Raw genomic sequence first — 15,747 nt, 5'->3', positions numbered from 1 at the left:
CAACATTGTTAATCACCTATGTGTGTGTTAGTCACTCAGTCATGTCTGACTCTTTGTGAACCTATGGACTGTAATCCACCAGATTCTTCTGTCCATGGGATTCTCCAGGCAAGAATAGTGGAGTGGGTTGCCATGCCCTTCTCCAGAGGATCTTCCTGACCCAGGGATTGAACCCAGGTCTCCTGCATTGCAGGCAGATTCTTTACCATCTGAGCTACAGGGATAACCCAATACAAAATAAAAAGATAAAAAGAAAATAGAGCATAGCTATTACTTATCTATTTTAAAATAATAATATCTCCCTTAAAAAAAAAATCAGTTTGTCAAGTTTAGGACTGCATATATAGAGTTTTAGTATTGACAAATAGATTGAACTTGAAATTAAACTTCCAAAATAAAAAAGAATATTATTGGGGAGATGGGAATTCTTTGCAGTGTCTTGTAGCTGTGACACACACACAGAGAATAGTCTATCAATTCCCTCATAGCATCACAAGGCACTTGGACAGAGGAGTCATAGAGGTCTTATGGTCTGATGTCTTTGCTTTACTGATGAGGCAACTGGTATCCGATGGGCAAAGGTCCTTGTCTAAGGTCAATATGGGTCAGAAGCAGAATATAGATCCATGTCTTCATCTGTTAAGCCTGAAGGGTGGTGTTGGTCCTTCACATTCCTCTAAGAGCAGCCGCAAAGTGGGAGAACGGAATTCCTGAACAAGATCTCTTGCTTCTGGTCAATAGACCAGCACTGTCCAGCAGAACTTTCCACAACAATGGAAATGTTCTACTTCTGCCCTGTCCAACATGGTAGCCAGGAAGCACACATTGCTATTTTGCACTTGAAATGAAGCTAATGCATCTGAGGCACTGGCCTTTTCACTTTATTTAAATTTAAATAGTCACATGTGACTGCTGGTTACTGTATTGTTAGCACAGCTCTAAAGATAGTAAATTTCCGGAGGTCAGGGGCCATGTCTTGTTTACTAAGTCTCTGTAACAGTATTTCCTCATGAAAGGGGCTTAATAAGTGTATACTGAATTGAGTTAAATTTAGAAGTCCCAAATGCTGCAAGAAATATAACCTTACTACTGTGAGTTTTGAACATAATCCTATGCACCTGAAATCAGATGATAAACTGGGAGAAATTAGTGAAAGGTGAATTTTTGGTATAATGTTAACAAGAGTATAACTCTCATTAAAGCAAAAAAACCCAATAAAAACAAATACATTTTAATAACATGACTTTCTGAGCAATCTAACCCATGCTCTTTGAATTCTCCTTTCATGTCTTAAAGGGAAATCTATAGTAGAGTAGAGTAGTGCTGGTTTTTCAGTGATATTGTTCAGTTCAGCCATGACCTGGGCTCCATCCTGGCTGTTTTATCAGGCAGCTGATTCGCAGTCATGTTTCCTGCTGTGTCTCTCTAGATTGGTACTCTGATACTCTCTGGAAAAACAAAACCTAAATGGTTCTCACTCATTTTTACTCTGAAACATTTGACCCACTTTCAAACTTAAATTATCATCTCTAGAAAGATGGTACAGGGTAGTGTTTGAATGCCATCCCTACTTTGCTGTTTGCTAACCATGTGGCCTCTCTTTCTCTATTTGCAAAATGGAGATGTGCCTACCTTATAGGTATGTTCTAAGGATCACATGAGTGTGTTTGGGAAGGGCCAACCACTGCCTTCTGGTAAGAATAACAGTTGATGCTTAATGAAGGCTTACTAGGTACCCAAAACTGGTCCAAGGGCTTTGCTTGTATTAACCCCTCGAATCCTCCCAACCACTTTATGAAGATCACTCCAAGCTCTCTTATGAGGCAAACAAGTAAACTTCCTCTGGAAAGAACCTGTGTTTTAACTATGTAGGATCCTAAGAGTGAGTGTTAGTTGTTCAATCGTGCCTGACTCTGTATGACCCCATGGCTGTAGCCCACCAGGCTACTCTGTCCATGGGATTCTCCAGGCAAGAATACTGGAGTTGGTTGCCATTCCATTCTCCAGCGGATCTTTCTGACCCAGGAATCGAACCCAGGTCTCCTGCATTATAGGCAGATTCTTTACTGTCTGAGCCACTAGGGAAGCCTGTAGGATACTAAACTATTTCACAAATAATGAGGACTTGATCAATACCATTTTAATCACTGTTTTGGCAAAATATCTTCAAAGTTAAAAGAGTCTAGTGGCATTTAAGCCCAGCCATTTATAATAGCTGTCTGTCTAGGAAAGAAGACAGTTATTTAAAAAAAACAATATGGCTGGGAACACAATCCATCCCAAAGTTATCTGCAGCACCCCATCTGGTTAGAAGTATGCTATGAACAGAAGCCAAAGCTTCCACCTGGGCAACAGGGGTGGCGGTGGGATGGATCCTAAACCACTGGTGTTCACTAGCTTGCTCATTGGCCATTAGTTGAAAGTCAGACAACTCTATCCAGAGGAAGGTCTTATGAAACTAATCCAGAGGTCAAGGCAGAGCAGCTGTGGAAGCTGGTTTGGACATGAGTCAGAGGTCCCTAGGTCATACCCCGAGGTATGATTCATAATGCATCCTTGCATTCTCATGGGGAGGCCACCTGCCTCACAGCAAGTGACCTCATTCCCTACTGGTACTTACTCTGGGTCCCTGAAGTTAAGATCTTGACTAATGAACATATATACTCATGTGAGTAGTTGCATGAGTGTGTTTGGGAAGCAATGGTGAATGACTACACCCTTAACCAAGGTCATAAATTTTGACACATCTGGTCTGGTCTGGTTGGCTTGTAAGTTAAAACATAGTAGATTCCAATGAGACTGAAGCCACAGAGTCTGTTTATAAAAGCTCTTTGGTTCTAAACAGAGAGAAACAGTGTGATCATGGATGTTGGGAAGAATATTGTAGGTAGATAAGAACTGGCTAGTGAGAGAGGCTCAGCAGAAAGATAGCATCACGACTAGGAAAAAATTCAAAGGGCATCTTTACTAATTAAAAAGACAGTGTCTCCAGGGTCTCATGGCTATAGTCTAGACAAATTTTGCAACCAGAGTTGAGAATCTCAAAGAGAATTTTTAGAATGCCCTGTGATGGCCAAGGGCAGTAAAGCAAGAGAAGAGGTTTCCTTGTCTCATTCAGCTTCCAACTGCTGTGGCCAAAATCTGGGTGGCAGGGTCATTGCCATTTGAAGTCTACACAATTCCTACCATTCCTTGTTGGTTGTTTTGCTGATTCTCAGCAGGAAGCAGAGTTCACCCTGCCGGAAGAGGTGTGGCCCTCTCCAGGGCAGACAGCTGTGTTCAGGACCTCTGGAGAATGCAGTCATTTGTTTATACAGCTAAGTCAAACACCACCTTGGGAGAAGAAGCTGCAGTAGCAGCCGGCTTCCTTCTTCTACTGTGACCCCTCCAATGCTAATTCAAACACATTAAGTAATAAATAAATTAAATTATCTCTTAAGTGGAAAACTATATCCAGTAGAGGCAAAGAAAGAAAGAATCATTCTCTTGGCTTGAACTTGATAATCAAAGGGGACTGGTACTCTGTGCTGACCTTTTATGACTAACACGTTCAGGACGTGTGAGGGATAAATCTTCAGGGATAAGAAAAGCACTGTACCCTTAGAGACGCTGGCTCTACAACCCTGTCTCTTACATCTTTAACTTCCACACTCAGGCCGAGAACAAAGTGGCTGACGAATGCCTCAAGTGGTCCTGCTGGTGTTAATGTAGATACCTGGGGTTCCTTTTGAAAAATGCCAGTGGATGTGGGCAAACATCCCAGAATGAATTTCCTGGCAGATCTAAACCTTAACACTCAAGATTTGTTTCTCCCCACATGGAAAAAGCCACTGGATAAAATAGCTTTGGGCTGTTTGTGTTGGTTGGGATGGTGAAGTACAGGCCAAAGGCGCTGCAATAAATTTTATCTAACACACTGGGCACCATGAACAGACCTCTGAAATGTTCAACTGTAAGAAGTGCGGAAATGCACCATGACTGGAAAACAAAGGGAGAGGAAATGCACAGCTGTTTAAAAATGTCTGTTTCTAAAATAAATACAATAATGAAACAAATAAAAAGGTCACGTTGGAGCATGAAGACTCACACTCCAGCAAAGCCCCCAGGTGATGCTTCCTGTGTAGCTGGGTTCAAGGAAAGAGAACAGTCTGGCTGACTGCAGGGCACTTTAGCTCTCAAAGCTTTCTTGTTTAATCATTCCAACAACTTTGGGAGGTGAGTGTTATCATACTTAAAATATTTAATAAGCAACAGAGCCGGGCACTGACTGCTGAAAGCATATTCCAATCACAAATACCCAGTCCAGCCACATTGGTAAATGCTGCCCTAGCTGAAACTTCACTTACCATCCTTATTTTCAGCAGGCAGGGGAACAATATTGCCTGAAATCACAGAACCAGTAAGTGAGGGAAAGATGAGTTTCAGCAAAATCTCACTGGGCAGTGTGGGAGCTGAACAGAAGCAGCAAGAGACCAGAGGCCCAGAAACCAGCTAGGAGAGTTGTTGGTACTGGTCCCTGAAAACAGAGGCCGTACATGCAGAGAGTGAGGAAGGGGGATTTCAGAGACAGTTGGAGGATAACTGACAGTGCTTAGAGGATTTGTGACATTTTGGATTTGCGCAACTTGTTTCTTCTCCGTTAGATTGAACTGTAGCAGCTCTCTGAGATACTACCACTATGAAGGCCTTGGTAGCTTGGTCGGTAAAGAGGTTCGACCCAGGTTCGACCCCTGGCAGGTGAGTTCTTTAACCACTGGTGCCACCTGGGAAGCCTCTAAACCTAGCTATTTCCAAGCAGAAAAGACTGAAAAAGAATAGTGTTTGCTATCCTGAACTTTACAAAATAATTACTGTCCTTATCCAATTTATTAAATGGGCTTCCCAGGTGGTGCTAGAGGTAAAGAACTAGAGTTCGATCCCTGGGTCACAAAGATCCCCTGGAGGGGGAAATGGCAACCCATTACAGTATTCTTGCCTGGAGAATCCCACAGACAGAGGAGCCTGGCAGGCTATGGTCCATAGTGTTGCAAAGAGCTGGACACATGCATCCAACTCATTATATAATTTATCCAAACTTACTGAGCTCCCTACTAATGTGGCCCCTATGGTAGAAGAAAAAATTTCCTTTTCACAGCCAGACAGTTCTGGGTTAGAATTCTGAAGCCATCTCTTATCTGCTGTGATGTATTAGGCAACTAGGTCTTTAATTCTATAAAATGGTAACAATTATGCCCACTGGGCAGGCAGGAGTGTTGCATGAGATGACGTGTAGGGCTGTCCAGCACAGTGGCTGGTCACAGCAGACTCAAACGCACCTTCCTTCCTTCCACCTATGACTCAGGCCGCCCCTATCCCCGACCTGTGTTCTTCCTTGACCCAGTTCTATGTTTCTGAAAGACTGATGAGACATAAAATAAAATCATTGTCCATAAGCTGTTTGTGATTCAGTTCATGGCTCTTGAAATAATATGCTTTCATGCTGTAGACTTTTGTACCCTTCTGGAATAATCTGGCAGTCCTGATTCTAAACCAGTTCACAAGGTTAATATGAAGAGTGGCTTCACATCCCTGGTTAATGCTTACATGAAATGAGAAAAAGAGACATTCCTCACATGGCCTGTGGTTCAAGGATAGACATCCTTGTGGTTCACAGCAAGAGCTGCTGTGCATCAAATGGCTAGGTGCCCAACCCCCTCCAGTCTCATCCTCACAGCCACTTGGAAAGGAGGGCACTGCCAGCCCCACCTAAGATGTGAGGAATCAAGGGCAGAGAATTTACACACAGGCTTAACTAATCGATGGCAATGAGTGAGTGCCATCGTTCTAAGTGCCTTGCATGCTTCACTCCATCCTCAACAGCGATTCTGTGTGATCTGTTGTGTTATTACCTATATTTTACAAATGACAAAATTGAACCTTGGCAGGTAAAGTAGGTTTCCCAGAGGGATACAGCTTATAAGCAAGATCCAAGGTGTTTATCCTCACTGGTGGGTGAGAAGCTTCCCCAAGCAGTGAGCCTTTCCCTTCTCCAGGTGATCTTCCCAACTCAGGGATCGAACCCAGATCTCCTGCATTGCAGGCAGATTCTTTACCAGCTGAGCCACCAGGGAAGCTGATCTGGATCAACATAATTTATGTTTTACAGTATTTTTTGCTGAATTTTCCTGAAATGATTTTTTTTTTTCTTTTCTTTTTTGGAATAGGCAGGGAAGTAGGCTTTGAGTCTGGCCCAGAAGTTCTCAAAGCTCCTTAATGAAAGTCATATTACTAAAGAGAGGAGAGACTCAGTCAAGCCTTAAACAGCCTGTGCAGGAACACGCTTGCTGCCCTGTCCTGGAGAAGTCCTGCAGCCATTGTGAAGGGGTTTTCATGCCTTGTCTGCTCCTGAGGATAAGAACTGGGGAGTTTCCAAGGCTCTGCCAGACTTCCCAATTCCAAGGCTCTTCCTGACTTCCCAAAACACAAGGACAAAAACAGAACATCCCAGGACCACTGCGAGGGTCAGATTCTTCTTCACTACTCTTCACCCTCCTCTTCTCTTTTCAGGTCACTGGTCCTCACTTTTCCTCCCCCCACCACCCCTGAGGGCAGGAAGATCAGAAACCTCAGCACAATTACCTGCTGGGTTTCTGCCACCATCAAAACCCCTGTTAGGAACCCCTGCGGCAGGCCACTAACTGGTGGCTATCCTAGTCTTTGCTTAGGAGTACTTGGCTGGGCTAATGGAATTGCAAGTCCTGGGGACATGCTGGTGGCTGTGTTAGATGAGATTACAGCTTTGTAATCGCTGGAGAACCAGCAGCAGGGGCTCAGTGGCTGGGCCTAATTTCACTAATTCCACTCGCCTCCTCCCAAGCAGTAGTTTCTGCTTGTTTGTTTGTTTGTATTTTACTAAAAAGTTAATATTAAGTGCTTACTAATCACCAGGCACTGTCTTAAGTGTTTTGCAAGAATTAACCCAGTTAATTCTCATAACAAGCCTATTAGATAAGTATCAATATATCCATTTTACAGATGCAGAAATTGAGGCACAATTAGCAGGGATTTGAACCCAGGTGGACTGGTTCTAGAAACTAAATTCTTAACCATCTAATATATATTAAGTATCTATTTGGTATCTGGTACTATATTAAGCACAAGATATGTGGAAAAACTGATCTTTCAAGAAAACAAGCCCTTTACATCACTATGCAAATATCAAGTTAAACAAAAGATAAGAGGTATTCTGATAGGACCTCACAAAAAACACTGTGAGACCCAATGAACTCCATTCAGCAAGAATAAACGAATAGAGTGCCTCTGTCCATAACCCATCCAAAAATCCTGCCTATATTATAACCACAGTGGCAGATGGGGGTGGGCATGGCCAGGAATGGGGGCTTAGCTGGCAGAGGCATTGCAAGAAGAAAATAGCAACTGAGTAATTGTATGAGGGGACCCCGAGGCCCCACCAATCTAATAGGTCTGTGAAAATACAGATTACTAGGCCTCTTCCCTGGTAATTCTGAGTCAATCGATCTGGGTTTGTGTCCAGAAATCTGTTTTGTAGAAAGCACCTATGGTCACTGTTGCCTTCAGACAAGTGGGAATCACTTTGAATGACCTGAACTTTGGTTGTGTTGCTGCCGTGCCTGGCCCCTTCTGAAAGGCCACCTAGGAAGCCTGTGCTGACATGTCTACGGTTCTGGAGAGGAAGTGGCGCACACACTGGGAGAATTCTGGTGGCTCCAAGAGCAGCAGGGAGTCTTTAAGAACGTTGTGGTGACAGATGAAGGTGGGCTTTTTTCTCACTAGTCAGTTATCCTTAGGACCACGGAGTATGGGGGAGACGGGCTTGCTCTTGGGGGCCACTGGCTTAATTTCCTCTCCTATTTCCTTGAGCATCTTCTCTGTGTCAATGTGCTGTATGACGTGAGGCCCATTGGTAGGTGCAATAAGCTCCCAGACAGAGATGTTCCCTGGGAGTCTGAGGTTGAGAATTTGAACCTAACTAGGATCTGTTCCCTGACTCTGATAACTCCAGTCTGCTGATCAGCCAGAGACAGACATGTTAATAGCTGTCACGAATCGGACTGGAACAAGATCTAAGAGAGATGGGAAGAGAGGGCCAGCGATGCACAGAGGAGTGAATGACTAGCCCTGCGTTGAAGCAGAAGTGACATTTGAGAGCTAAGTCTCAAAAAATGAATGGATAGTCACTCAATCAATGGGGAAGGGAAAGCCTTTTGGACTTCTCTGCCTTGTGTTTCTTCTTTTGGGGAAAGACCTTCCCCCACTTTACAGTAACCCTGCTCAGTCCATGAGACTCAGATGAAGCTAACGCTGCCTCCCTTACCCCGGGGTGGTACACAGTCCCCTAAGGGGCTGGTGCTAGGTAGAGCGGCCAGGCCAATACTGTCCAGGAGGACTGTGTATGCTGTGGGAAAGCCACTCCCTCTTTCTGCAGAGATTTTGGTATAAGGATGATCACTGAGGGCTGCGAGCAGCTGACTCACTACCCAGTGGAGAGGATCTGGCTGAGATCAGAGTTGGGCCAAGGCAAACAGCAAGGTAAGAGGGAAGGACACAGTGTCCTAGGTCCCCTGAACTTCCAGGTTATGTCAACCAATAAATTTTCTTTATTTAGGCAAAGAGCCTCCAATAAATTGTCAGAGAAACAGACATTTGCAAAGAATGTCACCATGAGAAGCCAGGGTGTGCTTTAGGGTGGTGGCAGGGCCAGTGGGGCAGAACTGAAGATGTGTGAACGAGCAGAGGCTGGGAAGGTGGGCTGGGGCAGGTTTGGAAGGGACTTGTCTTCCTGGAGAGTGGGTCATTAAGACTGTAAGTGTGAGAGTGATATTAGCAGATGTGAGTTTGGAATGTAACTCTGGTGTCATCATGGAGAAGAAGCTGAACCAACAAAGAATGGACCCTGGAGTCCAGGGAGGGAGAATTTAGGAATGACTGGTAGAAAGATGAGAAGGCCTCTGGGGTTCAGAGAGCCTAGAAGGTAAGAGGAGGAGCTGAGGAATACTAAGAGATGAGAAGACAAAGCTCAGTGACTGGGGATGACAGACGCAGGGCAGGAGTCTGGGCAGCAGTATCCCTTCCTGTCTGCTCCACCTAATAGCTAATGGGGATCATACCTAAACTCTTTAAGCCTCAGCTTTTACATCTGTAAAGTGGGAATGATGACAACCAACACGTGATGGAGCTGTCGGAGGATTGAAGGGACTAAGGTACGTAAAAGCACTTAGCACAGAGTTTGGCACAAAGTTACACAATTAATGAAAAGTGTTGTATGGAGGGTGATTTAAGGGTGACCGTAAAACCTCTAATTTAAGAATCTGCAAAAACGCAGAGGACTTGATCAGGGTAGGAAATGCTGAAGGAGGATGTATTTTACAGGGAGGGTGAACGCAGATTTATTTTGGGACATGCTGAGTCTGATGTGCCTGTAGAATCTGGGGGTGGGAGTATCTAACAAGCAGGGGGACCTCATAACTGGAGGTTTGGTGACACTAGCAGTGGACAGCCACCGAGGCAATGCAGACAAGAGGTGGCTAAGGACTGACACGACACCATGTGGGCTTCAAGGGGACAGCCAAGGAGTGAGGGAGCTGTTAGGAGGCAGATGTGAAGAGGGAACTGTTTTAATTGTGGATAAGCTGACAGAGAACAAGGTCCATCTCCATTTGGAGACTGTGGGAATCTTTCAGTGAAGAAAATGAGATTTGAAACCCGAGACCACTTGACTTGCTAAGGAATCTCTGGCTCCATGTACAGGGCTGTTCTGAAGGGGTCCTGGGTGGCCCTCAGGTGACTTGCTACCCTTACCTCCAGATATTGATTAGCCAGGCGCAGGGTACGATCGGTGATGTTAAATATATCCCTCCAGTTGAAGTTGCCCACATCGTCAGCCTGGCCCTCTCGAGGCCCCTTATAGAGGAAGCTCAGGATGGCTTCAGCAGTGATGCCTTCCTCACCAAGCTGCCTATTCCAAAAAGCTTTTACTGTTGGGTTCTCCAGAGTGTCCTTGGGAAGAAGCAACACAATTACAGCATTTAGAATTCCACAGGATCTCTGTTCTTGTTTTTAGGCCATTGCCAATTTTTAACAAATAGGATAGACTCTAAGGTTCCCTAAAAATCTAGTGGGTTTTCTTCTATCATAAAGCATATCTAGCTATGTCCCATTTTCCCCCTAAACATAGGTCTCTATAATAAAGGAGGGATGTGGGAATGGGGGAGAGGGGCAGGGACATGGTATATTGGAAGCTTTCTTTTTCTTAAGGATTTTCTTTGGTTTCCTTTAAATTATCTCTGCTACGCAGGACTCTTATCTCCTGGTTTTGCAAAATGGAAAATGGGACCAGAGAGACACATCTGACTATCTTTGCAGTTACAGAACTGGCCCCTTGAGGAGATGCCCCTTTGAATTGGAGGCCCTCATGTGATGGTTCTTGTATTTCCCCAGTTTCAGAAACCTGTGCTGTGCTTAGTCGCTCAGTTGTTTCCAACTCTTTGTGACCCCATGGACTGTAGCCCGCCAGGCTCCTCTGTCCATGGGATTCTCCAAGCAAGAATACTGGAGTGGGTATTGGAGGAAGGTATGCCTTCCTCCAGGGGATCATCCCAACCTAGGGAGAGAACCCAAATCTCCCTCATGGCAGGCAGATTCTTTATCGTCTGAGCCACCAGCAAAGCCCTAGGTCCCATGCAAAGTCAGTGATTCCAGTTCAGGACAGCTTCAAAAACTGGTGCCTGTTATATTTTGATCTAATTCCAGGGAAAGTTATGGGAAGAGGAAACAAACAGAACTTTCCTGGCCTTTCTCTTCCCCTCTCCCTCCCAACCTCTAATGCCATCCGTACTCTGATCATGGTCATCTGTGTGCTCTTGTCAAAGAAGTACCAGATCTGGGGCCCTACTTCTTCCCAGACTTTGACCAACTTCCTGACACGCTCCAGCTCTTCAAACGTCGAATTAGCCTAAAATCAGACAGAGACAGCAAGAGAATGGAGAGAGAAAAAGTAAGAGAGAATCTTTGGTTGTACCTTTCCGGTCACTAACCTGCACTGTTTAGGAAAGGGTTTTCAAGGAATTGTCTTTATTTTCTCAGTCAACTGATATTTCCCAGAACAATCGGCTATTTCCCAGCCTCCAGGACTGACAGAATTTCATTTCTCAGTGGTATTCCTAATATTGATGATGTTATTGTCTCAGAATCTCATTAAAGCTAGATTTGGACTCCCTGTGAGCAAATGCTCTCCCTCCCTTCCTCCCTATCTTTGTCTATTCCCGGAAGCCAGGCTTCAGAGAACTGTGAACCCCTCTCTAAGGGATAGAATTCAGGCAATGAGGAAGAAAATATCATTGCAGGCTCCATAGAGAAGGGAGGGTCCAGGCAGGGGCACCGGTACAAAGCCTTCCCATGGGAGGAACCAAATGTCCACTGAGCAAAAAAACAAACAGAAGGCTCACCACCAGGAGGGCACAGTAAAACACACACACACACTCACACATACACACACATGCATGCACATACACTCCCATTCTACTGGACAGCCAGAGGCAGAAGGCAGAAGGGACAAGACCAGCTGGGACCTTACATTCTTCAGGATCCTGCGTGTTGCAGGGGAATCTGGAGTAAAGAGGATTTTTCCCATCAGCAAAGGCTTTGCTGCCCTCCAGGCTATTTTGGTTAGAGGGTTTGACTCCAGGCTCTGGATCAATGCATTACAAAAGGTCGCTGTCAGGAGAGAAGGGACGGATTTTACAGAAACTCCCAGCTAAACACAGTCATTAGTGTGTTCAAATCACGTGTTTCATTCAACTATATGCTGGAGGATTTGACAAATAACCTGAATTAATAGGCTGCACTCCACCAATAACAAGCTCATCATTAGTAAGTAACAAAATGCCACAGTGCATCTCAATAAAGGCCTCATCAGAGAAACAAAGGATGGGGCTTGCCCTCGGTTTCTTTTTTTTTTTTTTTCCTTTGCTTTAGAAGAAGGTTGAGAAGGCTGCTTGCGATTATTAAAAGGAACAGAGGACATTCTCAGATGAAAGGGACTGAGAGGCCAAACGAGGCCTTCACTTGAAATCTCAGCTTTAGTTTCAATAATTTCCCTTTAATTAGCCGCTTAACTTCTTTGTTGTGTGTGGCTATCTTGGGGCCCAACTGCTTTGGGTGCGTGCCTCACTGCCTCTTTAATTTTTAACTAGTGGGTTAGGTTGCATTTCATCCATACCCCACCCTCCTTTACCCCACAGGAGCCAAAAAAAATAAGGAAAAGTGGGAAAGATAACTTGCAGGCAACTTGCCTTTTGGAACACAATTCAATAGTACTCATACAGATTTTCACTGCATTGTGTTTGTAAAAACATCCCACAGCCATGTTTATTTGCCAGAGCCCTTCTGACCCCAGCTCTGCTTGCAACTCTGGGCTGCCTCCACATTTATCTTTCTCTTCCTCTAGAACTTAACCCTAGTTCAATCAGATCAGTAGGAAATGTCCCCTCTGTTCCCTTTCCAAGCGGGTCTCTGTTCTTTCCTTGACTCACTTCCAGATTTCTTTCTGAGCACTGCCCCTCTTCCTACTTGGGGAAATGGACTCTGTACAAGGAGAAGCCTCTTTGCCCAAAGCTGATCAACAAGACCCAGGGTAAGTCAACCCCGGGATTAATTTCACCTGCAAGTGTGACCCTATCAGCTTAACCCAACATTAGAAGCCAATTTATATGCAGGACTTAGAAAACTTACTTGTTCTTTCGTCATAAGAATAGATAGGATCCTTCCTTGTGGAGTCGATCCCTAGAAAGGCCTTATAGTTATTGTCTTCGTACCAGTTGAAGGAGAACACCCGAGATCCTCCTCCCTCCGGGTAGCCACACAAGAGGTCAGAGAGGATGCCCATCAGCTGCGTGAAGGTCTCCGGGCCTCCAGTCTGCACGAGTGGTCTGGTCACCCATAGCAAGTCTTGAACACTTGGCCGGTGGATGAACTATGGCAAGGCAAAGGCTTCAGGTCATTCTAAGGCAGTCAGAGTCACAACCCACTGTGAAGCCAAAGCTCCAAAGTTTGGAGAGATCTCAGCATATGCCTTTGATTTCCACATTTAAAAGAAAACATAAATATTCTTGGCGATCTTTAATCCAGGTGTGAAATAAAAGCTACTGCCATCCACTCAGGCCCTAGGAGGAAACTAGGATGAGCCTTAAAGAATATAAAAGAGGTAACTTCCAAAAGCATTTTAATATTACTTCTCTTTTCCAGTCTGTTTAGTGTGAATTCCCTGGGAATGTATCCTTAGCGAAATGTAGAGAATATTTCTTTGTAAGTCAGTTCTTCGGTTGTGTTATTCCCATCAAGATGGAGCTACCGGAAAAAACTGGGAAATGAAATGGAGGAGTAGCTCTGTCTTAGAAAGGCAAAGTCAGGGCAAATTTGGTCTTTGGCCAAATAGTTTAGAAATTAGTTTCTTATATTTGGAAAATTATCTTCTTATTAGCTTAGCTTTACTGAATGTGGACTGTTCCATTTCCCTGAAATGTGTGGTTTGTGGTTTCTTTCAGTCTGTGTGTGTGTATATATATTTTAAGATCGAAGCAAATATAGAACAAATGAACTCTCCATTCCTGGAAAACCTCTTTAAATTCTGCGCCAAACTAAGAAGAGGCTGGTGGTCCTCTCCCCATACGGGTACTGGTGGCACTCACTGGCCTCATCTTTTGAAGATGAATCTATAATGCTGAGAACTAAGTTAAGGGCTGCCAGAGTTGCCAAGATAACAGTTTCCATACTACCATTTGACTTTAAAGGAAAACACAAAATAAAAACCATGCTGCTTTTATTCCCCAGACACACTTGGTTACCTGTGTTCAAAGGCATATGGAGATCTTAAAAAACCACTCAATCAGGTGAGACTGAAAACAGTTCTCCTGCTGCAATAAGTGATGTTCACCTGTCATCTCCTCTCTGTCCACATGCCAACACTTGCCCTCTGAAACTGTTGAGTGCCGTGGAGAATCCACACAGTGAGTCATGCCTATAATCACAGTCTAGGCTTCAATAATAAAGACGGAATCTCAAATTGCTTTAATAGCAGTAAGCCTTATGACAGTCTTGTAAGAGGTTATTACCATTATTATGTTGCTCATGTGATCAAAGCGCTCAGAGATGAAGAGGCTGTTCCAGGGTCAAATGGCTTAGTATCAGTTAGCATAAACAGGGCCATCTGCTTCAGTGCAGCTCACGAATGCTAGACTTGTTCTCTAGTCAGGCAAGAAACTTTCTGGAACTCCCACATGGAATTAAGAGTGTTGATTTGCTTTGGAGATTAAAAAAAAAATTCTCTATCAGCCTCAACCCTATTATACTGATATACATTTTTTAAATGCTTATGAAGAGAAGAATGTTAAACAGAGACTCCTACTACAGCAGGTGGCCATCAGTACAATGGGCCCTTTTCTAACTTGCCCTGCACAGCTCTCTGCCCAGGCTGAGCTTAGTTTCATGAGGACAGATTCTAACCATGCAGTTTTCAAGGTTGGCAAAGCCCAAATCAGCTGAGAATACTGGGGGGAAAAAAAAGTTTTGGGAAAATTATGTTTCCCCTTTGCCTCTCTTTCATAAGATTCACTACACTTGAAGCTAATTGTTTATTTCACAGCTCTCCTCCCTGGTGGACTTTACATTTCACAAGGCAGTGACCATATATCTGTCTCTTCATCATCGTGACCCCAGCACCTCTCATCTGGTGACTGGAAAATCGTTTATATATGGGCAATTGGCTTGTGTATTTGATTAAAATGTGCACATCTTTTATAAAACAACACCAAAAAGTCACTCTGTGATGAAATGAGTAAAGTATGTAAGACACTTAGAGTCTGTAAGTATATGCTGTTACTATTAATGGTATAGATTTATGGATTTGAAGGGCATAAGAGAATATTGTATCATGTCAGAAAGAGTGAAAAGACTTGAATTCAGTTGTAAGTCCCCTGATAATCCACTATACCAGACAAAGTGTTGTTTCCTTCTAGGTGTGAAATTAGACAATTGGTTCCTTTTTGTCTGCCTCCAACTCAGGAGCATGGATAATTAAGGATATATGAACAGGTGTTTTGAAATTGCTAGATGGAAAAATTGAATGTATTTCTCCTTGAACGGGTCTGAGGTTAAATTATTAAATTATTATATTATATCAATTGATATTATTCTATCAATTGATATTATTAATATCAATTGATATTATTATATCAATTAAATTATTTGATATAATAAGTGTGATAAAACAGTGGAAAGATATAATGGAATTATATTTCTATCATCAAGCCACTTACTTCTTGAATTCTTGGTGACATATCAGATAATATTCTTCCCCAGGATCTCAGATTCATACCTTGAGAACTGCTGTCTAGGAGTCTGGGAAACTGTAATTGATAGGAAAAAAATATTTTAAAAACATATATGTGTGTGTGTGTGCAGTTCTACATACGCACGTTGGTGCTATCTGATCTCTGCTATGCTGGAAAAACATTTCCTACGTTCTTTCTGATTATAGGACCTCTTCTGCAAGATTGCTTTCAAAAACAAATTTTTATCTAACTGAGAAAATCAAAGGTTCTTATTCTCAACCCTGCTGAACTAGTCAATCACAAATAGTTTTATGGTGACATTAAATACACCAAAGTGATTCTGAATGCTGGTTTAGTGACACCAAACAAGACTCCTGGAGAAAAGAAAACAGAGCAGCTG

At 43.5% G+C, this 15,747-nt stretch overlaps 1 protein-coding gene across 1 annotated transcript in view; it reads right to left on the bottom strand.

Moving 5' to 3' along the window:
- ABCA4 (ATP binding cassette subfamily A member 4) overlaps positions 1-15,747 on the bottom strand; it is a 145,858-nt gene that overhangs the window by 86,432 nt on the left and 43,679 nt on the right. The window contains exons 7-11 of the mRNA XM_052637183.1: positions 15,333-15,422; positions 12,751-12,991; positions 11,594-11,733; positions 10,856-10,972; positions 9,820-10,017 (exon numbers count right to left, since the gene is read on the bottom strand). Coding sequence (XP_052493143.1) covers positions 9,820-10,017; positions 10,856-10,972; positions 11,594-11,733; positions 12,751-12,991; positions 15,333-15,422 — 786 coding nt within the window. The remainder of the gene's footprint in view (positions 1-9,819; positions 10,018-10,855; positions 10,973-11,593; positions 11,734-12,750; positions 12,992-15,332; positions 15,423-15,747) is intronic.

Source organism: Budorcas taxicolor, chromosome 3, assembly GCF_023091745.1.
Source record: "Budorcas taxicolor isolate Tak-1 chromosome 3, Takin1.1, whole genome shotgun sequence".
Classification (NCBI taxonomy): Eukaryota; Metazoa; Chordata; class Mammalia; order Artiodactyla; family Bovidae; genus Budorcas; species Budorcas taxicolor.
This window is presented reverse-complemented; position numbering and strand designations above follow the sequence as displayed.